The 22,860-nt window shown below is 35.7% G+C and overlaps 1 protein-coding gene across 1 annotated transcript in view; it reads right to left on the bottom strand.

The window, feature by feature from the left end:
* Nucleotides 1-22,860, bottom strand: part of LOC147395459 (DNA polymerase epsilon catalytic subunit A-like) — a 35,533-nt gene that overhangs the window by 2,561 nt on the left and 10,112 nt on the right. The window contains exons 11-47 of the mRNA XM_086450303.1: nt 22,239-22,322; nt 21,202-21,366; nt 20,899-21,075; nt 19,860-19,973; nt 19,449-19,553; nt 17,570-17,688; nt 17,335-17,476; nt 17,162-17,256; nt 15,833-15,938; nt 15,657-15,736; nt 15,371-15,547; nt 15,071-15,158; nt 14,829-14,909; nt 14,592-14,735; nt 13,161-13,256; nt 12,804-13,004; nt 11,342-11,396; nt 11,094-11,233; nt 10,619-11,013; nt 9,683-9,830; nt 9,404-9,601; nt 9,213-9,287; nt 8,839-9,029; nt 8,371-8,554; nt 8,213-8,277; nt 7,535-7,667; nt 7,320-7,421; nt 7,133-7,216; nt 5,874-5,948; nt 5,598-5,657; nt 5,233-5,486; nt 5,092-5,140; nt 3,071-3,231; nt 2,928-2,994; nt 1,340-1,486; nt 824-994; nt 520-720 (exon numbers count right to left, since the gene is read on the bottom strand). Coding sequence (XP_086306429.1) covers nt 520-720; nt 824-994; nt 1,340-1,486; nt 2,928-2,994; nt 3,071-3,231; nt 5,092-5,140; nt 5,233-5,486; nt 5,598-5,657; nt 5,874-5,948; nt 7,133-7,216; nt 7,320-7,421; nt 7,535-7,667; nt 8,213-8,277; nt 8,371-8,554; nt 8,839-9,029; nt 9,213-9,287; nt 9,404-9,601; nt 9,683-9,830; nt 10,619-11,013; nt 11,094-11,233; nt 11,342-11,396; nt 12,804-13,004; nt 13,161-13,256; nt 14,592-14,735; nt 14,829-14,909; nt 15,071-15,158; nt 15,371-15,547; nt 15,657-15,736; nt 15,833-15,938; nt 17,162-17,256; nt 17,335-17,476; nt 17,570-17,688; nt 19,449-19,553; nt 19,860-19,973; nt 20,899-21,075; nt 21,202-21,366; nt 22,239-22,322 — 4,929 coding nt within the window. The remainder of the gene's footprint in view (nt 1-519; nt 721-823; nt 995-1,339; nt 1,487-2,927; nt 2,995-3,070; nt 3,232-5,091; nt 5,141-5,232; nt 5,487-5,597; nt 5,658-5,873; nt 5,949-7,132; nt 7,217-7,319; nt 7,422-7,534; nt 7,668-8,212; nt 8,278-8,370; nt 8,555-8,838; nt 9,030-9,212; nt 9,288-9,403; nt 9,602-9,682; nt 9,831-10,618; nt 11,014-11,093; nt 11,234-11,341; nt 11,397-12,803; nt 13,005-13,160; nt 13,257-14,591; nt 14,736-14,828; nt 14,910-15,070; nt 15,159-15,370; nt 15,548-15,656; nt 15,737-15,832; nt 15,939-17,161; nt 17,257-17,334; nt 17,477-17,569; nt 17,689-19,448; nt 19,554-19,859; nt 19,974-20,898; nt 21,076-21,201; nt 21,367-22,238; nt 22,323-22,860) is intronic.

Raw genomic sequence — 22,860 nt, 5'->3', positions numbered from 1 at the left:
GTTAAAGAAAATCCATCAAACTGTTCAAGTTGCAAATCGAGAGATTAGAGTCAACAGAAATGATCATATAGTTAAAGACCTCTGTGAAAATTAAATGTTTTAACAAGGAAAAACTTATGAGGAATATTTTGTAGTAATATTACAAAACAAAGAGAATAAATAAAGAAATATAGTACATCCCTGTAAGGCGTAAGTCTTGGTCAAATTGCACCCAAAAAAGGCATGCAACTCCAATAAGGCATAATCTTTTTCACACCTCTTCAAATAAAGCTTAAGCCATTGAGGAAAAATGGCATTTCCTTGAGAGCCTCTCCCAGAAAGACTAGAAAATCATCACTCTTAACTCTATTTTCAAACCAACAACAATGTTTCAAGCAGACTGAACCATTGTCTCAAGCATATCGTGTCATATAAAAACAAGTTTAAGAAAGACTGGATGTTGATGATTCAGCTGAATTCCTAAAGAAAATTAATATATTCTTCTATAATGCCATTTATATTTAGAATAAGAAGTATTACCAGAATATCATGTTGAACATTATGGTCAAGAGCAAGAACAGCACAGACATGCTTAATGAATTCCAGTGCTGCATCCCCCGTATGTGCATTAGAACCAGCAACCTGAGTGGGTACATCATTCCCAGATTTGTTCATTCCCTTCACATGGAGAACAGTATCACGAACAATCCTAAGAAGTTTTTCCGTGAAGTAAGAGCTGACCTGTGAGACATGCAAGAAAATGGATTAAATATTTATATCACAGGACATGTGGAGTTCAAAAACTATCACAAAGGCATAGAAGCTTTGGTATCTTTGATCACACCTGCTCTTTCAGATATTCTGTTATGCGTAATTCAAAAGTCTCAGCAGATGCAACGCTAATTGATGGAGTGCACAAGTTGTCGTCCCTTGAAGATGCTCTAATTTTAGCTTCTTGTTGTGCATATTTCCATGGTATGTACATAAATTCGGAAACGATCAAAACAAAATGATCCTGCCAAATAATTTGAAAATGGTTGAATAAGTTCAAACTAGGTACGAAAAAGGAAAGATAATATATTATATGCAGTAGTTCGTAGGAATTTAGTGATGAACTCTATAAATGAAACAAAAACTGCTACAATGAATTAAACCATTGAGCTATGTTTATGAATCTAGAATGTTTCTCAAACTTCTCTCCTGAGACTCGTACACATTACTCATCACACTACGGGAGCAGGCCATGTCCGTAGTTGTTACACTAACTGCTAGGTAGAGATGACGAAGTCAGGGCTAGTGACCGAAGTAGTAACAATGGTACAAAGATAAAGTTTTCAATATGAGCACCAAATTGACCTACCTGAGTCATCTTTGGTAAGTATTCAGCAATATTCCAGCTCGATACAATATCCACTTGTGGTTCATCCTCTACACCGTCATTAAGTGGCTTTGAAGTATCTAGAGAACACCCACCATTGGCTTTAGCCTGGATCCCGCCATAGTTGTACTATCGTTTGAAAGATAATGTTAGAAATTATAAAAATCCAGTGCAAGAAACCACTACATGACTCCAACAGTAACACTGACGTGCCAATTTTAGAATCCATTGGCGTGTTAAAACAATGCACGATGGAATGAGTTGAATAAAGTTGCTATTTACAACTCACCTAGGGCAATATCAAACAAGAACCAGAAAACTATCAATCGAGGTTAACATTTTAGCAAACTAAGTTCACTTCCGATGGATCATTTTTCTTATAGAGGTTTTAATTATGGCGCAGGCTATTGACACCCACCTTTTTGCTCGCTACACCCACTATACTTGAGGGAGTATGCAGCAAAAAATTGTCTGCTAGTTTCCCCCACCAATTTATTTTAAAACAAACAGTATCCTACCAAACCTTTCATTAATTTTTCGGCAAAAACATATCGAACATTTTCAAAAAGGAACGCTTTTCACAGGGGATCTCATGCAAGGAATTGTTTGGTACGTAACTACTGATCTAAGAACTATAAATTCGGTATAAACATACTGCAAAAATACGCTAGCATATGGTAGATACCAACCGAACAATTCTTTACATGGGGATCCCATGTGAAAAAATGCATTCGGTATGTAACTACCAAAATAGTGTTGATGAGTTCGGTCCTGACTTACCAAACGTACTGGAAATTTTGAAAAAAAAAAAATTGATGCAATCGATGAAGATAAAATCAATTTTTAACATGGTTCATTTACAAAACAATTCCAAGAACAAAGGATGATGAATAAAAACTCATTTCCATCTATCAAAATGCTTAATTATACCAACTAAGAAAAAAATTAGATTTTAAAGAATGATGTCCCCACAAATGGATCAAAACACGATCGTTTGATGAATCTCTGAAGAAAAATCGGTTGGTTATGTGGATTCAACTAAACTTTGATAGTGTTTTCGATATGGATGTTTCGGCAGGGCTTGGTATGATTTGAATCAGTAGGAGGGAAAGTTGTGTTTGTTCAGTGAGTGTTAGGTGGATGCATGCTGTAAAACATAATAAAACCCAAACGGGTATTTATGTACTTTCCATATTATTGACATTGAACATTTAAGTGGGTGTAAATAGTGCGCCCCTTAATTATTTACTTGACATGATTTCACATTACGCATTATAACATACAATCACAGCGAAGGGTTGTAATGTTGTATGTCAACACAATTAACAAGAAGATAGAAACATAGTGCATATCCATTAGATGCAGCAAAATATTGATTAGTATACTATTATCAGTCTCAACATTTCTCGCTCACTTTTTCTTGCATTTCTTTATATCTTCGTTTAATATAATAAAAAAAATTGTTACCCATCAAAACCATGTCTTTTACTGTAGTTCAACAAAAGCATTTCTAGACCATAGAAATCCTGTAAGCTTAAATGAAATAAAGCAGAAACCAACATGACCGAACCTGATCCATAAATAGCAAAGAGTGCCAGAAGTGCAGTGGTTCAAGTTCAATCCACTCAAAAAGATCTCTGCAAACAAGGAAACAAGTTACAAGACAGAAAGACAAATAAGTTATCTAAACACAATTCATGAGCCTTGACTTACCGAGTCTGCAGAGTTTTTAGCAAACAGTCACAGTAAGCTTGAGCTGCGGATAAATCTGACTTTCCTGTATCTATGATAACTTTTGAAAAGTCTGCAAAGATGATTGTGGCACCCAACTTGCGAAACTCAGCCAGCAACAATGCAAATACCTTTCGCATGACCTGTTAATATCAAATCTTAGGGAAGGATGACAATATAAGTTGAGGAAGCCTATCTTAATAGGTTCAACAAAAAATACATCAAATGCTTTACGAAATATCTCCATTATTGAAAGAGCTCCAGTGAAATAATGGGAAAGGTTTTACTGTCAACTCTTTACAGAAAGAATCCTTCTTATAGGTAAAATTTTTATTACATAAAGAGGAAAAGGAGGCCAAGAAGGCCTACCTACAGCAAGTAGAGCACAACAAGACTCACTCCTATCTTTACATGACGAATCCCACCTAAACCTTTTTAAAACACAAGAAACCAAGACGCTAATAATCAATTCTTAGAGTGGATGCTCCGTCCCTTCAAAGATTGTGCTATTCTTTTCCTTCCATGTGGCCCAGCACATGGAAAAAGGAGCTTATGACCCCAAAAAATAAAAATAAAATAATCTACATACGAAAATGTAGTAATTTGCCAACATTGGAACAGATCCAAAACCGAGTTAAGAAACAACCACCAAGTATGGAACAAAGAAACAAAATGTGCCCAAACCTCCAGGAAAAAATGGAACAATGAATGAGCAAATGATTAACAAATTCCCCACTAGCTTCCCAAAGGAAGGAAAAAAAAATCAACAGTAATAATACACCTGGCAATAATATGGTTCATGGTTAGAATTCTATCTAAAGCAACCATCCAAATTAAGAATACTACCTTAGACAGAATGCTGGGGCCCCAAATAGTAACAACAGGAAATGAAGAGAGGGAGGAAGGAATAATGGAAATATAAAAAAGACTATACCGAAAACACAATACCACGGCTAAAAGCACACACCCTTCTGTCATCCATCATAGGATCGATAGGAATATGAGATTTGCATTTGATGAACCTCCCCCTCCCAATCATTGAAGCCTCTTCCGAAGCAAATTCTCAAGACAACTTTGCCTCGAACAACAAAATCTTTTATTGGTTCGTTCATTTTAAACAACATCAAGGATAGCAATGGAACTGCAAGCGAATCGTTGACTCACCACACCAATGACCCTCTTTGAGTCTCAACCTATTTCCTCTGCCAACTCTAAAAGTTACCCTACTCCCTTTCACATGATTTTATAAATCCCATCCAAAGACACATAAGACCAAACTTCACAACTCTCCCAACCGAATTTCTAACACCATATTTTGCCTTAATGACTCCCTTTCACAGACTATTGCACTCACCCCCAAACCTCCATAGACACTCAACAAGGCCAAATTCATGACTTTAACCTTCCCAATGCCAAGGCCACCACCCTTTTATTGAGAGTAGATCAGTTTCCAATGTACAATATAGAGACTTCCGACTACCTCCCTATCTTCCAAACAAAGTCCTAAATCAATTTCTTCAACCACGTTTCCACACTTTTGGACAGCGAGAATAGGGATATTCATATTGGGATGCTGGTTAGGGTGCTTTTGATCAATGTCACTTTCACCCTTGGATAAATATTTCAACTTCCAAAACCCTATCCTTCTACCAACTTGCTCAATAACAAGATTCTTAATAAACTTGCTGCAACATGCAATTCCAAGGGGTGATCTTAAATTAAAAGATGGAAACGAACCAATTTGATAATGAAGACACCCAACTACAAAACTGTACTTCAGTAAAAGAATTTCAGTCATAGAACCAATGGACATGTTACCTTAACTAGTAAACCAAACAAACAAAATTAAACAATAAGGGAAAAAATAAATAAGAAAAAGGAAAGTAGAAAATAAGTCTTCTGACAGCATTTATCCGGTATCCCAAATTGGATCCTGAAACCTGTTCTCTCCGTTCAAATACACCTTCCATTAAAAGCTTTAAATATTGAAACAAGCATTTTACCTTGTGTAATACCCTATGAAGAGCTGGATCATGAAGTTTTGATTGTGGACTGCAATGCAAGTGGAAAAAAAGTGATTAAAGTAGCCAAGATTAACAAACAAACAAAAAAAGTGCATAGCAAAGAAGATGGCAAACTGTGACCTGCAAAGCCATCGATACAGATGTTGTAGTATTGCATCGGCAAATATATTTCCAAATTTGATTGCATCTTGAAGGCACCTCTGAATCAATTGCTTCAGGGCACGAAATGCGGAAGCACATGAACTAGCCTCATCATAGCCAGTCTGTTCATTTGCACCAGAATTCATGTCCTGGTCAAATCCGAATAAGGTTCCTCCTTCCATTTCATTCACTTGGTTGCTCTTCAGAAGAGCATCTACAGCCAGATGATGGATCTGCATAAGGACAAATATTGATGTTGGCTCTTATGGATGACTCATTTCAAATATTATAGAGAAGAAGAACAAGAACAAACACAAAGCATATAATTTCTTTGACTCTAAAACCTTTAGCTCCACAGTCACTTTTCTGTATGCGCCAGGATAATTAAGAACAGGTTGATGGACCTGTATTGGAAAAACCAACAATAAGTGCACTACAAAACCTGTAATATAGAACACATAATACCAGAATTATTTTTACAACCGAAATCCCTTCAGCAACCCAAACATATTACCATAAGGGTTTTAAAACTGGCCTGTCTAAAGTTGAAGAACTAAGAAAGTTGAAACAGTAAAAAATTGTCGCACTGGTATTTTCCTATAATTAGTGCACATGCTTACTTCATCGGCAAAGCAAGTATCTTCTTCACAAATGCCCCCCAGATCTGGAATTCCATCATCCGATATCCAAAGTACCTGTGAGAATCAAAATGGTTGAAGTAGATTAAATGCGTATGAGTTGTAAGGATGAAACAAGGCTTGAATTTTAGGCCGGCTACAGTATCGTCAGGAAGAGATCCATTACCAGAGCCTGAGTGTAATCAGTTACCAATACTGTAAATCTGTAATGTTGGCATGATACTTTAAATTGAAAACAACAATTTGTAAGTATAAACATCCCGGTGCTTAATACTTTTTAGAGGGGATATTAAAGCAAAATATATATATACAAAAAAAAAAAAAAAGAAGCAAGAAATATAAGAGAACATTTTTATGCATCACCACAAGAAAAGATGATTTGATGAATGAAATCATGCTAATGTTTAGCCAGTTAATAAATTAGTGTATGGAGGATGCATTGCACCAACTCACTTTCAAAAGTCATTACTTATAATGAGGACCTTGTTTTTAGTTGGCATCCTGTGGTTTTAAGGGATAATTAACATATCTTTTTTATGTTTTTTCGGAAGTTCTTCTGTCCTAGGTAGATCAAGTTTCCTTTGTTTTTTGAAAATCAATGAAAATTATACTTAGAGAGAGAATAATTTTTTAGAAGAAATAACTAAAATAAATGGATGTGATAGTGTGGCTTTGTGATAATTACCATCCTGTTCGGCACAATAATTACTATCATGTGATCGTGTGGCTTATGAATCCAAAAAGCAGGAGTGCCCATACTTTCTATTCTTAATTCCTGTTTGTACTCCCGCTTGTGGGCGCCATAGGGATAACATTCTATATGATCCAACCGTACATCAAGTCAATCTCATGATGATGATCATTGTCACACACAAAAATATCAAGCCATTCTAACAATATAAAAACAAAAAAAAAAAAGCTAGCTTAAATTATCTGTTTAAATAAACAGTTCAGATTTTTCAAATAGAAGCCAACTTTTAATGAGGTTAAGAATGTCAAAATGGGTTGAAATTTAGTGAGGATGGTCTTCAAGATATGGAAAATTCATTGTACAGATGGAACTTGTGTGTGTGTGCGTGTGTGTGTGTGTGAGAGAGAGAAAGAGAGAGAGAGTCAAACGAGACCTCCAAGAACTAAACATGCTCTGCGGTCCTCAAATAGCCTATATTTTCCCCAATCTTAATAAGAAAACAGAACTTGCTTTGGAAAAAAAAATTGTAAATGATAGAATAAGAGCTGACCTGTTGTTGATCACGCAATGCTCTAGAAAAAAAGATATCAGCTGTAAATAGAAGCCAATCAAGTTCGAAATTCCCCAAGGGTACCTGCTCCAAAAATGTACAAATGGTTGCAATGATTTCATATTCACCGATCAAATCAAACAAAATTTTATATGATAAAGCATACTGATATGAAACACCACGTTACATGTGCATATCTTGAAAGAGAAATTCTCTCATTCAACCATTGTGATGATGCAGCACATCGTTGCATTCCAATTTTCGCAGCCACAGTTTGCCACCCAAGGGCCTATACAAAGCAGGAAATCAAACGTCCAACATATGTTGGTGACCAGATACAAGACAAATATAAATCAAACTAAAAGATGCCTGAAAACCAGTTATTATTCACAGTTACACTACCTGATAGTAGCTATCACGAGCATTGCAAGGAATGCTGACGCATGGGAAATCATTTAAAACACGAATTCCTGACTTCATTGAGTGAATCTTTGGGCATTCGATGACACTGATTGCAGGTCCATGATATTGATGCCTGTCATGAATCAATGTAATTATATTTTGACAACTAAGTTAACATGTAAGATCAAACAAATAAGGCTTCAATGGGAAGAAGGCCAAAATACAATAAATTGATTTAAAAAACAAAATAATAGGTTAGTTTGTCACGAAAATATATTGTGCGGATAATTTGGCCGAAATTGGTTTAATAAATTCAACAAATATATGAACCACAGTTGCTGAATTAAAACAAATGGATTGTTACATCAATGCTTTGCACTAGGGATGGCAATGGGTCGAATTGTGTCGTGTTTGTGCCCTGTCAAGTTAGGGGTATTCTGAAAATTTACCAAATCCAAACCCGACACATTTATTAATTGGATTCGGCATTTGATGACAAACTTGTAGAGTAGAAAATGCCCAACATATTATTCATCTCACATTCTTAGTGAACAAATTATTATAGGAATCGTGAAACTAACAAGGCCTACTAAGTTTGCAATCCTAGGACTAAATCACAATGTTAATATTCAACATACATGTAGATGCAGGGTTTAAGATTATGGATGAGAAGTAAACCTGTAATCATTTATTGTTCTTTGCAATAGCTTTTCAGCATCTTTAACATATCCAACATATTCCACCTGCATATTAGCAGGCGCCAAGAAAACAATAGTAAGATGTAGAATCGTAAGCAACCTATTCAAGTAGTGTGACATAAAAACATAGATGTTCACCTTGAAAACAATCCCATTTCCAGGCAAAGGAGGCTCAACAGACAACGCTTGGCAAGCTTCACGGAATTGCTTTTCAAGAAAAGAAGGGGATAACTCTTTGTTCTGGAAAGGATTAACCACCACGACAAAAATCGTGCCAGATGCAGGAAAATATGTCACATATATTCCCCGTCCCTCAGACATGCTAAAATCAATACAAAATTATCTTAGTAGAATAACATTTGATTTTATTCTATGACTAGAAAAAGAAATCCAGTAAAGCTAAAGAATGAGAAACATTATTATGTAGATTATCAAATGTTTCAGTTCTTGTAGCAGCTAACAGATGTGGGGCACCCAAAATACGAAAATTTTAATGAGTAGAAAAATAAGGGATCCCATACTTAAAAGCCTGATATCACTCCAGTAGTCAGAAATATCAAAACTGGAATTTAGGCAAGAATAAGAAAATCATTGATCTCGGCATACCTATGATACAAGTAAAAGAAAGGGATGGGTTGGTCCAGATAAGGGCATTCTGTTGTGGTTTTCATATGCAGTTCAGTAAGACTCCATCCATCTTGAGCATTTCGATTTTTAGCTGTTCTATCCACCTTACAAACATTACCAATCTGGAGGATGGTATTAAATTCTAGCGGCACCTTTGTCTCATAAATCCCCTGATCAAAGAATGGGATTCAAATCAACTGAAATGATGGAAAAAAAGAACTACTTAAATCTGTAGAACAAAGGAATAGTGTAATACAGATTTACAATAAAATCACAAGTTCCAAACAATGCATATAGAAAATAGCAATATATCCATTTCCCTTCAGAATTATTAAAATACACATATATTTCACCTCAACTTCTGGATCCGCAAGGTGAGCAACAAGCTTCTTGCTCTCCATCCTAAACTGATCTTCATCAATTATCACCTATTAAACCACACAAACAAAATGAAGAAGGAAAAAAAAAACCTGAGTTCCATGAAATGGTAACAAGCAATCGTGAGGGACTGCATTTGTTCATAGTTTTGTAACAACTTAGGTACCTCAATGAGATTGAAGCTAGGACGACCATGAGGAAGAATCTTATTCACATGCTTCCCAGGAAATTCTTCCGTAACGGGTGCTTTAGAGTTGAGGTAAAATACTCTGGGAACCCGTACGAGAACCTTAAGCATGATACCATCTACAACAACCCATGCAAAAAAGTGCCCAAGAAGTGAACTCGATACGATCTGAATTATCTGAGAAATATAAGGCTGAAATTAGGCACTCAAAGTAACCAGTCTAGCAAAATGTTAAGGAAATGTCGAGAACTGTATCACCTGCCAGTGTGAGCGTACAAGGGCCGATTCTTGTCTCCTGAATAATGAATTAACCCCACTTCGGCCCCGATCTTTTTTGTGACTTCCTGTCTCAACAGGCAACTCCGAGAGACCATCAGATTGACGAAATCTCTTTAAGTTACCTAAACTACACAGACCAAAGGTGCAAAGTGAAAGAGATTAGAAGAGAAACTCCTATGTTAGAACTTAGACTAATGATAAACTGACGCTCTAAAACCTGACAATCTTTGTACGCTTTCTGACGTGGCAGTACATAGAACCATAAATCTTTTCCTTGTGTATCTCGAAGAAAAAGATCTATGGCTCCATGCACTGCTACATCAGGGAGCATACAAAGAGCGTCGGTTTTAGAGAGTCAGTTTTATCACGACTCTAGAACTTAATCATCAATAACATTAAGTTAAAACCATCAGTGTACAAAAAGCCACATAGATTGGAGACACAAAATTAGGTAATTTGAAAAGGTTCCAAGAGCCTAAGAATATTTTTTATACTTCAACTTTCAAATGTGCATGAAATTATGATGCAAGCAAAGTGGCAGCATAGAAATGAGTTAGTAAAGACACCAATACTATTATATTTAAAAGGGGATAGATGTGAAAAGGTTAAACTTTAGGGAAAAGATTCCCATTATAGAAAAGTTTCAATATATGCCGCTTTTAAAATCTGAGTGTATAATTAAATGCTTGTTGCTGCAAAGTTTCATAAAATCATTCGAGCAAAAGCGGTTGGCAGCATCATCACTTTGCGCCCACCGTGTTTTGGGCATCTGTTTTCTGAATGATACTTGCTTTATCAACAGAATGACCTCAAAAGGTTGAGGCCTTAAATTTTGAAGTGGATAAATCTTGTACAATCCAAACAGACCCTTTTATGTAATAATGCAGGGTCAACAAATTCAATACATTTAGATACCTGCGGCTCTTCCTTTCATCTCGAGTATCTTTCCATTTTCTCTTCTTTACTTCAAGCCATCCCTGATAATCAACATTTCTGTCTATATTTTCAGCAGGGAGAGCATTTTGATGTGATGGCACTAATGGTTGACGTTTTCTGAGAGTGGGATCAGTTTGTTGTTCAAAGCTACGAACAATAGGACGGGGTCCAATTGTAGGAGCACTGCCCTTGTTTCTAAAGTCTTCCAAGTCCTCAATGTTCACTTCTGTTGAAGGATCTCTTTGTATGGTATCATCTTTATTCAATGGGCGAAACATATCAACTAGTTTCCGTTGGCGAAATTTGTCATCCTTTTCAAGAACCTTCTTATGCAGCCAATCAGGATGCTTAACCCTAGGGACAGGATTAGCAACCTAGAAAAGTTCAAATCATTTCAGAGAAAGAACAAAAACAGAATTATAAGAACCCAGGAATCATGCTCTAGTGATTGCACCTTTTGCATAGCTGCAGGAATGGTAATAATTTTCTGAATTGCTGAACCAAGTCGTTGCTTGTAATAGGACCAATCAACAATGGATCGAATGCCTACATCTGATGAAATCTTACACCATTTTCTCAGAAAGACCTTCTTTTCTGCACAAGGCAACAAAAATACAAACTTTTTTATCCAGTTTTGAGCAAGAGTTCCAAGAAAAAAATTGCATGAACAGAACAGAAATTGCATTGGGAATAGAATCATGCCAGCGCCAGTCTCAAAAATTGCAACGGGAATTGCCCGCTCGCTTACTGGAGTTCCCTGAATAAATGAACAGAACAGAAATTGTTTGTTAAGAAAAATGATAAAAAGAAAAACTAACAGTGCCGTTAAGTACTTGTATCAGATAAAACAACAGCCAGGAATGTGACACAATTAAGCATGCAGACTAACAAAATGAACTTTTTTAAAACAAAATAAAAAAGATAAGATAAAGAATTAAGATAAAAGAAGGTGAATAGTTATCAGCACATGTTCCAAAGCTCGAGAAAGAAGTCCCGTGCTGAAACTGTTCACTGCAGCATGACCTTCTCATCTTACACAATATAGGTTCCAAACAGTCAAGCACGATACCACTTTAATTTTGAATTCCAACTAGGAACTTCAATGAGCATTATGTGTTCAACCTAAGAAGTATATTTAGAACAAGCCCCTCATATCAAAATGTGGCATTATACTTTATAGTATCAAGGATGTCCAGAAGTTATGCTTAACAGAAATCCCAAAACTTTTATATTGTTTTGTTACTTCAGAAGACACTGTTAGTACTTATGCCAAATAGTTTATGTTTCCCATTGGGCTTGAGAATAATGCAATCCTCCCTACCCCACCAATGAGGAAGGAAAAGAAAAGTGAGAAAATGGATTAATGATAGAAATTTACCAACATAAAGATAAATCTATTCCATTTCATGAAGAAAAAAAAAAGCAACAACAAGTGTCAGAGAAATGGCATGACAGAGCGAAAGACAATGAAATTTCAAGCATAACAAGTTCACTCAATAGGACCTTGCACCCAGGAATAGAAACCGAAGGTACATGATTCCTGTTTCTATTACTTCCATTCATTAGCACTGACGAAGACGAAAATGCTAAAATTTTCCTCTAGTTTCTTTCCTTTCTTATAATAGTTTTCCTCATTAGTTATCAGAAAAGTTTTAAAACAAAACAAACAATACCAAACAATCTTGTGCCAGGCAATAAAAGTAACAACGTAATCCACAGTCCGCAATTAGGAACTTCTCCCGAATGGTAACATTTTTATTGGTTTTAGCATATGGATGATTGAAGGAAATACACAGAGTGATACAAGGTAATTGAAATGCATTGGATAATCAGCATCTGGAGGTAGGAAGAAGAAGAAAAAACGGAACATAACTAACGACAACTAGATGCATGCTCTGAAGTCAGAACAAACTATAAACCCAATGCTTTTACCATATGAACCCTTGGGCATGTAAATGATGTGCATTGGAGAAGTGACTCTGGACAGAATTGAATGAAGGAACAGGATTCATTTATGACTGACCCCAAATCTTAGAGATAAGACTTTGATGATGATGACAATGATGTGTATTCGAGAAATAAACCAAAAATCACGAACCCGTGAACAAATACAAATACAAATGTAGACACATACACATGCCTTCCACAGAAAAGGAATGCATACCTGTGGCTCGCATGCAATTATATACTGGCAACGGAGTCCTTTGTCTTTAACCATTGTACCATCAAGAAAATCAGCAATTCGTCTTGCAGTGGTCACAGCACATGACTTCTGCTCTCCATAATCTACCAAGGATTTGCTCATGGTGCTTGATTCTGATATGTAATCAAGCAGCTCACTATCAGCAATATCGATTCCTTGATTCTGATAAATAAATATAAACCATGATTATCATCCCAAATATTGAGTCTTCAACTCAATTATGCTACAGTACATAACTTCAATAGTCTAAACTGGGAGGGGGTGGTCCAGCAAAACCTCGATAAGTAATCCTTTAAATCAAAATATTTAGAGACATACATCGAGAAGATCAAGCCAGCGGTTCGCAACAGATGCAACTGCTGAATAGCATTCCTCTAAGGTTTTCCCATGGAGGAATTTGTCAAAAACCTCAGCCTGCATTCATGCATAATAGTTCAAGTTAAGTGATAAACCATCTGAAGAATACACACGTACGAACAAATAGCATAATAAGATAACTTACTAATGGTCTGTCCAGCAACCTGAAAAATCCATGAAATTGAATTCTAGACTCTCATAATCCAAATTTGGTGCATGTGGGAGAACCAAATTTTGGAAATAATGAACTAGGTTCCGCAATTTTTGTATGGAAGTCCAAGATTCACAAAGGGGGTAAAACTTTAAAATTCCTTGTAACCAAGTTCGACACTATCAAACGTGTCCATGTCTTGGCTACATAGAATTACAATTTTCCATCTGCATGATAAATGAATGACAACTCCACCTGACTGAGGTTTCTTTTACACTACATTGCGGCGTTAAGTTCTTAGGTTATAACAAATAGAAAAGCTTTTAAAGAAGAGAAGAAGAATGAGGAGAACAAAATGAAGGAGAAAATAAGATGATGGAAAGGGAGATGAACTTAGTTGGTTCGGCCTCGTATCACATTCTATTTATACTGAATGGGTTAGAAACCTTAAGTTGCAATTTATGAGGGACCAAATGGACCAAAAACAACTAAAATAAAATGAAAGACACGACTAATAAAGATTCTCCTATCGATTGAGACTCATATCCGATCGATCAATATGTTATTTCCAATTGATTGGAATTAGTATGTGATCAATTGGACACAAAACTCCCACATGCCAAACCCATCATCATTCTCCCTGGATAAACGAGGAGGGTTATGTCAGGTTGGCAACCGATATAAATTGTGCCCCTGTTAGAAGAAACATGAAAGTTGAAGGTTCTAAAAGAACAAGAGGAACAAAAAGGATATAATTGAGGTAGTGGGAGTGGATGTTAATATGCTCGAATTAACAGAAGACATGACGACAATGATCATGCATAAGTTCAACAATACCATGACTTGAATAAAAAATGTCATGACAAATGATTTTATCAGAAAGAGACAGTAGGGAGTAGATTTAAGTTCTCAAATACAAATATAAAACAACCCATTGTGTGTTTCTTGAAATTAAAGCAAAGGCACTACATGATGTAGAAGCATGACAAAGAGAAACATAAATATATTAGAATGTGCAGGAATGCACATGAACTTCCATAATGATAAACTAACTAAGAATTTCAGCAAATGTAGAGATGTTAAGGATTCATGGAACACCATGGCATAAAGCCGGAGTAGAATGCCTCGTACAGATTACACCAATGCAAAGAAAAAGCAAATGACCCAGATCGATAACAGGAAAAATTAAAAATTAAAAATTAAAAAAAAATCCAAAGAAATGTCAGAAGAACACAGCATACCTGAAAAACTTTGATGAGCTTCAGCTCACCTCTACGCTTGATCTCAAAACCCTTGAGCTCTGCGAGGGTTCCATCATCATTAAAGACAGCATACCGCTTCTTAATTAAAATGCCTTCTTCCTTCGAAGCTGGGAGAATCATTGCCTATTAACACGAAAGAGAAATATAACCACAACGAAATGCATGAAGAACAAACCTAAATTCAAGAACTGAATATCCCAATTCTTCAAGCTTCACCTTGTACGGTCCATCCACTTCAAATTCAATAGAGCATTCACTATGTGTCGTATATGTCTTACTGATTGGATCTTTGAGTGTCTGGTTGAAAATAGTATCTAATTAAACATGGTGCCAACTTTTTCATATACAAAACAAAATATATAGTGTACGCAGCTATCACAGAACTGTGGAGATGTAGAAATATCAGCAATCTTTTCTGGAAATGAGTATGTAAACAGTACAGCAGGTGCCTTGCTCACCTGGTATTGATCATTTGTATTGTTTTGTGCCACATCAACATTAAGCATCACACAAGGATATGAGATTGTCAGCTTTCGCTTCAAGTCTCTGAAAACATGTTATGAAGGATGTTCAGAGACAGCAGAAATCCCAAGCTAAGGACCAAAAGAAAACTACAGTGAACTGAAGTCAAGGCTAAAAGAAACTTTCGACTTCCCAAATGGAATTTGGACAATAAAAAATGATCGCCTGTATACATTCTTCATTATAAAGAAATGACAACCAACATAGTCAATGCTGAAGGAGCAAGCATTAATTACTTTGTTTTGAAGGTAAAATTCTCTGGAAAAGATCCAGGAAGCGCACACCAGATTCCATCTGTATCCAATTCCAGTGGTCTCCCAATTTTTTCAATCAGTAAGCGAGCATTTTGAATGATTTTCGCTCCAGTATAAGTAACTACTCCTGCCATTTCCATTGAGTACCATCTTGCACCCCTAGAGTAAAATCAATTCATACTTTGAGAAAGGATCAAACCAGCAAATCAGATAAAAATCAGAACCAAGTAACGGGTTCAAAAAATCAATTGGCAATCAGGAAACTCACTTGCGCATGACATATCCATAGAATGAATTAAGTATACATTTGTGAGCAAGCTGTAAAGAATCGTAGAGGATCACCATATCCTAGAAATAACAAGAAGGATATGCAATGACGTTATCATATGTGCACAAGTAAAACATATCCAAAATGCTAAAGGAACCGTAAAAGAGCACACATACGTGTGCCTCCTGGATCTTTATAGAGTTTCCACTGGCCTTTGCATCTGTTAACTTCCCCTTCCAGACCTTATTAAGTCCTTTATATTCATACCTTCTATCCCGGAAACTGAAATTGAAATGCAACAAATATTATTTAGTAAACAAGAATAACCAAAACCATGTGTAGATGCTTAACCTAGAAAATGTTGGCAGTATATTCTTCTTCCAATTTTATTCGAAGTATTCAATAACAGAGGGTGGGAACTTGATAAGCAATGAGTTTCTAGTTAGGATTGTTGACTTTGAAGGTTAAAATATCTATCTTGGGTTCACACAAATTGCTCATCCAATTGCTAAAAACATTTGGGATGCAATAGTTGACAAGAAGGAAGTAGGCTATCTTCTTAGAATAGGAGAAATTTTCTTCCTACAAAGGTATAGGGGTGGAATTAAGATGATTGTTATTGCTAGTATTCCAGATATGTCCTTTTTTAAGGTGCCCAATTCAGATACAAAGCGCATTGAAAAGATTTTTACAAATTTCTTGTAGAATGACGAAGAGGTTAAAAACAGATTCCAACTTGTCAAGTAGAAGTTCATGTGTACACCTAAGAAATTTGGTGCTTTAGAGTAGGTTGCTTCGAATGAATAGGACCATGTTATGGAAATAGTAATGGAGGTTTAGCAATGGGAATCGTGAATTGTAGAGTGAGGATCACCATATGCAAGATAGAAATTGGGACTGTTTAGGAGTGAGGGTCTCTTACAGAGTGAGGATTTGGAAGAATATTACGATAGATCATGAAGAAGTTTCAAATTAAAATATAAAAGATTCAAGGTGGATACTTGAGAGAGTGTTAGAAAGAAGAGGATAGTGGACGAGGGGGGCAGAGAAAGAGGTTTGGGGAGGATGAACTACGTAGTGCAGGTAAGCTTTCTGGTGTTTTCCCTCGCCCCCTTGGCTACATGCTTGGTCCTATGTGTGCAGATTTGTCAACCATTTTGACTGACTGGACTTCAATTTTTAAAAGGCTGCATGGAAGATAAAATTAAAGATTTCATACATCACTGGAATGAACTTATTTTTTGTGACTTGGCCAATCCAAATCTAATTGAGTAATTTTCCTTTACTTTTTCACAATTTTTTGTTCTTTTTTCACTTTTGGCGGGAGGGATTTTCCCTCTCTTGTAATTTATGTTGTTCTTCATAAAGCTTATATAAGACCAATAAAACAAAAATCATTATGAACTCTCAAGTAAGACACTGATCCTACAAGATGAAACAACCGCCCTGTAACTTAAATAGTAAGCAAACAAAAGTAATGGACGATCTGAAACCTAGATACTGACCTGCGGACTGTGTCAACATAAAATGGGTTTTCCCGCATGCATATCCCTGCTTCACGAAGCTCAGTAACTGGCTTGTTGAGGACTCTTTTATATGCCTATCACAGTTCACCAGAAGGCTGGGTGTCAGGTGTCCTTAAGGAAAATACATTTATTACAAACAATAAAATGTTTACCTTTTGGCAATATTTCTTTAAACGCTCTTTCAGTTTTGTTTGTTGCTCCATTTTAGGAAGGTCAAGAAAAGATTTTGAAAATTGACCATCTACGTAACCAACTAGCTCAGACTCAATTTGCCTCTTCAAATGATAGTAGTCACTGATATTTCAAAAAATCGGTGTTCCAAAAATAAATTTCAGTAAAATTCCAACTAAAATACACTTATGAACAACATAATGGCATTCATGTAACCTTTTCCTTGCCATAAACGTTTCTCCTCGCCAAACCCATTCAAGCCTCCGTAAACAAGTTTTTCCCGGACGATTGAAATCACATGCAGTGCAGATCTCTTCTGAAATTATTGATGGAGGCTGTAATTGCACATCAAGAAAAACATAAAACATTATAGCTAAAATCCCTAAAGAGCATCCTACAAATTGAAATAACAGTATGCTTCCCAGAATGAATATCAACAGGATATTAAAGTGGTTAATATGGTATCATGGAACCTGCATTACCCATCAAGGTTGTAAGGAACTCCTTTGCAAAGAACAAATGAGAATGATACGAACTTCAAACTTTAACCAAGATAGTAAACAACACTAACACCACACGCCCACCCCATGGAGAAGATTACATGTGCCCAAGTGTTAAATAAGATATTCAAATCCAATTTGAGAACCCAGATATCCAGTTTAAAAAATACATCTAAGAATGGAAATTCATGCTAGAAAAATGATATGAGGTTACTGTTATATCATCAAAACCCAGCCGAAAAACAAATCTTAAAAGCAAATACAATTGAAAAATTATAGAATAACCACTACAAGCATAATAGCCTTTTCTGCCTTTTCCAACATAGTTACCCACGAGCCATATTTACATCCAAGACAATATGGGTTTCAAATTAGTGTTTAAAGACAAATTGTCAAGTTGGATTTAAAGGGAAATGGCCTTTGATAAATACAGAGGCGCAATGAGCGAATATCTACATTGATACTTCAAATGTTGATAACATAATCCATTGCTAAGATTTTGTACAAAGAAGTTGACCGAGGAAAAAAGGCTATTTTTGAGATAATTTTTTATCTCCAAAGGAACGGGGCACGGAAAGCAAGGAGAAAGGGCAATATTTATAATAATCCTTTTTTATGATGCTTGTTTTCTATTGGTAAAGATAATTGTAGCAAGAGAGGGGAAATCCCCACAAAAGAGCCAAAAAAATACAAATAGAGCAATTGAGAAAGATTCTCACTAGGACGTTGCCACCTATATTCTTGACTAGCATTCTATCTCATCAAAAAGGGAATTATCAATCAAAAGTTTCGTAGTTCAACATGGGAGCCTATCTTGGTAATTTGGATATAGGAGGCACTTGAATGATTGGGAAATCCTATTGATGGCAGATCTTAACAGTGATTTGTGGGAAGGTAGTTGTGATAATGCTTATGGTCAAATCCTTTTATAAAACTACAAGGTAATTCCCATTCAAAATACCCAATAGCCATGATTTGGAATTAAATAATCCCTTTCAAAGTTTCTTTTTTTATGGTCAACAGCTTTGAACAGAATCCTAACCATTTTCATGGCCCATGATATCATTGTTGTCGATCATTGTATTATGTGCAAGGATTCGGCCGAGTCAAACATCATTTGCATATGCATTGCTCCTTTACTTCTGAGGTATGTTCACATTTTATGTTTCTATTCCAATATTCGAATTATTTTTCTAGATCGATCTTATCATTGTTTGAAATGAAAGATGGTCATCTTGGACTTTTTTAGGGAGAGAGAATAATATAGTCACTAACCCCTTTATTGTGTGTTGGAACCTTTGGAAGGAGAGAAACACCCGAGTCTTTGAAGGAAAGTAGCAATCAATCTTGATTGTGATTATTAATATCATCAGTTTGTTGTCTTTTCGGAACAAATTGTTTAAATAATTCAGAGGCTATTTCATTGAAGATTTCTCATATAGATGGAAATATCCATAGCCAATGTCGTGAAGTTTTCTTGATATCAGTTGGTCGTCTTGACCACGGAACACCTTTTACTTTTAATATAAATTAACACTATAGCTTTCAAAAAAAAAATAATGTACAAATAATGGGTGTAAAATCAACAAACATACCTGAAGCCTGTTTGTCAAAATAATATTTGGATACATTGCAGCCACATCTAGATGATATATAAGGGGGCATTCCATACGCACAGGCTCGTCTCGCAACCTCACAAGCTACAGATTGTATTTAAAAAAATATTAATAAAGAATCGATGCATTTTTTCAGACATCATCATGCAATGCGGATAAAATTGATGGATACACGCATGCATGCACACACACAGAGGAAAAGTAAGATAACTGATGAACATCACATGAAATATCCATAAGTACTTAGGAACAGAAAGATAATTGAGAATATTACCAAAAATGTAAAAAAGAAAAAGAAAGAAAGAAAGTAACTGAGGGAACAACTTATAAATGATCCACAGGTCAGTGTCACACAGAAATGCCGGGCATGAATATAGTAACAAACAGCACCTTTTCCATGATTGCATTCTTAACTTCATCATAGTTGGAAATTGAATCGATGTCCATCTTGCCCTCAACTATTACAGCATACTGCAGATCTCGATCGAGATTATTGATTAATTGCTGAAAATGAAAGGGAATATGCCAATGTCAGTTAAACCTTCTAAAGAAGGTTGTATCAACAATATCTCAGAAATCAAATGCCAACAAATGTTATTAGAACAATGACGGAAAGAAAGGGAACTTCTCTCCTGAGCATGAAAGAACAAATATATTTTATTGCACCGAGTGCATTAAGGGGGAACTTCTCTTGTTAATAAATTCATTATTTATCAAACAAACAGATTAGACAGGTCAGCCAAAGATAGGTTGGCCCAACAAAACCTATGTTCGGACATGGGATACATAGGACAGTGCAAGGATTTGGATAAGGGTCCATGGATTAAGCCTAGACTTGGATAGACGCCAGCCGTGAGAAAGGTCTCATAGATCGGATCCTTTGTGCCATATGTCCAATATTGTAGTTGAATTCTAAGCTATCGTATTAAGCTTTGAACTAAATAGAAAGGTGAGCTCCTAAATCAACAAAAGTTGACTTTTTTATTATTTTTTTCCTTTGCAGTACATATTAGTAAATTCATTATGTTACAGAAATGCCTTTCTCATGAATGACCAATCCTTTTCTTTGGAAGAAAACCTATGCAGATTAAGAAAGATGGCAGCACAAAATAGATATTATACAAATCCATTAGTCATCAAGATGCATTAGAAGTTAATAAGGGAGAGAGAGAGAGAGAGAGAGAGAAACAAATAATGCAGAAATAAGTGCTTCCCTTCAAGGTATAATATCCCCCAAAAAAATGAAGACAATTTGTGAACCACTGCTTTGCAAAGGATGTGATTCCTACTAACATAAAATGTCGAAAGTTTGGAAACAAAATCAGTGCAAACAACAGTTTACATCAACTTCTATAAAAAGTCATTTGCAAGGGATGTGCATGAATTCAAGATTAACAAAATTAGCAGATAAAATAAATCAACAAATCACCACATAGGCAGATGGATCAAGCTGAAATTTAGTGGGCAGATCAGATCTGAAAACACCACTTTCAAGGCATTCGACATGACCGCCTATATATGTCTCACTCTCCAAAAGGTGGCCCTTATAAAACTTCTCCAGATCAGCTTGGTGCTTATTAGGACAAATAACATTTGCCGTGAATGCCTGTAAATTGCATGAAATTGAATAAGAGACATGAGCATCATAAATTCTAAAATCTAAATAACTTTACTTTGAACCCATTAGACAGAAAATTTTGAAAGACCTGCAACAATTTTTCAAAGAACCCACCTGAACCATAAGAAGCATTTCACATAGAGTACCGCTTCCTTTGCGCAAAACCTCATCTGGTGGCATAGGTATTATAGTTGCAAGAGAGAATATGAAGGGATGGACATAAGTCATATACAGGTAGTAAGTTGCCACAGCATCTGATACAGAATACGAAGCCATCGTCTGAAATAACATTGTTAAAACAAGAAAGAGAACATCCTCAGAAATGTTTCAATAGTGAATTGGGACAAATAAAGTCCAATGATACCTTAGCAGGACCTAGAGGCATTACTTTCACGATCGCGGGAAAATAAATTCCATAAGATAAAAGCCTCGATGAAAATAACTTAGACTAGAGCATCTAATAAAGAATAAAAGTGACTGAAGTTTACTAACATAATCATGGATATATATTGAAGAAACTATTACAAGAAAATCTTATCTACGGGTGTAACACCAACCTCCTCTATCTCAACTTAGCAAGCATCACTGTTTGCATGATTATTTCATGTTTGAAGTGCAATTAACCAGTGTAAGTCACAGTATGCTGTTGTGGATGCTTAGAAATTCCTCCCTTGCTACATCAGTACGGTGGTTGTTTTTGTACATCCACAGTATGTTTGTAATGGCACATCTCATTATTAGGATTTCAATCAATGTTTCTACTTTCGGGTAGGCATGTGAGGTAGTGTTTAGTAGGTGAAGATAGATTATGAACCCCAGTCTGTAGTATCAACACCACAGGTTTAAACAAATCAGTACAGGTCTTCATTCAATATCGCCCCTACTGTAATAAGTAATCACTTTTTTTTACTTTAGGGTACACTCAATTCTATTAAAAAAAGAAAAAAATTTCAAACCATTCACAGCCAAGGTATTAAAGTTAAACTTCGATAAATATTCCTTGGAAATACTTCAATCAATGTGAAAATTAATACAATTTTCATGGTAATGAAGGAAAAGTTTTGAAAATGAAGAAAATATTGAGTAAATTATTAAAAATATAGAAAATGATATAATAGAAAAGTTGTCAAAATTTAATATCATGATTGCACCTGTGGTTTTTCCCGAGCAAAACGAACCATATCCTCAGGATTCACCTCCATCGGATCATAACCCAACTTGGCCTTTGTAACAGCCTGAAAGTTGATCAAGGGAAAAAAAAAAGTTTAATTTTCAAAGTAAATAATCACACAAAGGTAAGAAGAGGAAGATCAACATGACTTATGATGTTGATAAATGATTGCAACAACAACAGTTAATAACTGAATTCAACACAAATAACTATTAGAATCTTATCATGTTGATCTGATAGCATCTGTAGAGACAATTATAAAATTCAAAAGGAATATCAATGGTGAAGGCTAATATGATTATATGCCTCTTTTCACAAAATATCATTGATATTACTTGATCCTTGCTTTAAACAGGTTATGGTTAATGGAAGAATTAAAAACGATGACTTTCCCAAGATTAGATTATCACAAAATCAAGGGTACATTGTGTAATGCATATACACTTGTTTCATCTGTGTGCTTGTTTTTTCATTACGTTTGGTAAAATCATGTCACCACCATCTCCCAAATATTGGGACCTAAATTTCTTTGATAGGTAAGCTGGAGTTGAACCCACGACCTCAAACTTGCGTTACAACATGTCAACTAATTGAGCTATGGG

Source organism: Akebia trifoliata, chromosome 8 (assembly GCF_017979445.1).
Source record: "Akebia trifoliata isolate Shusen 1 chromosome 8, ASM1797944v1, whole genome shotgun sequence".
Taxonomy (NCBI): Eukaryota; Viridiplantae; Streptophyta; class Magnoliopsida; order Ranunculales; family Lardizabalaceae; genus Akebia; species Akebia trifoliata.
Note: the sequence above shows the minus strand (reverse complement) of the source record. Positions and strands in the feature narration are given on the sequence as shown.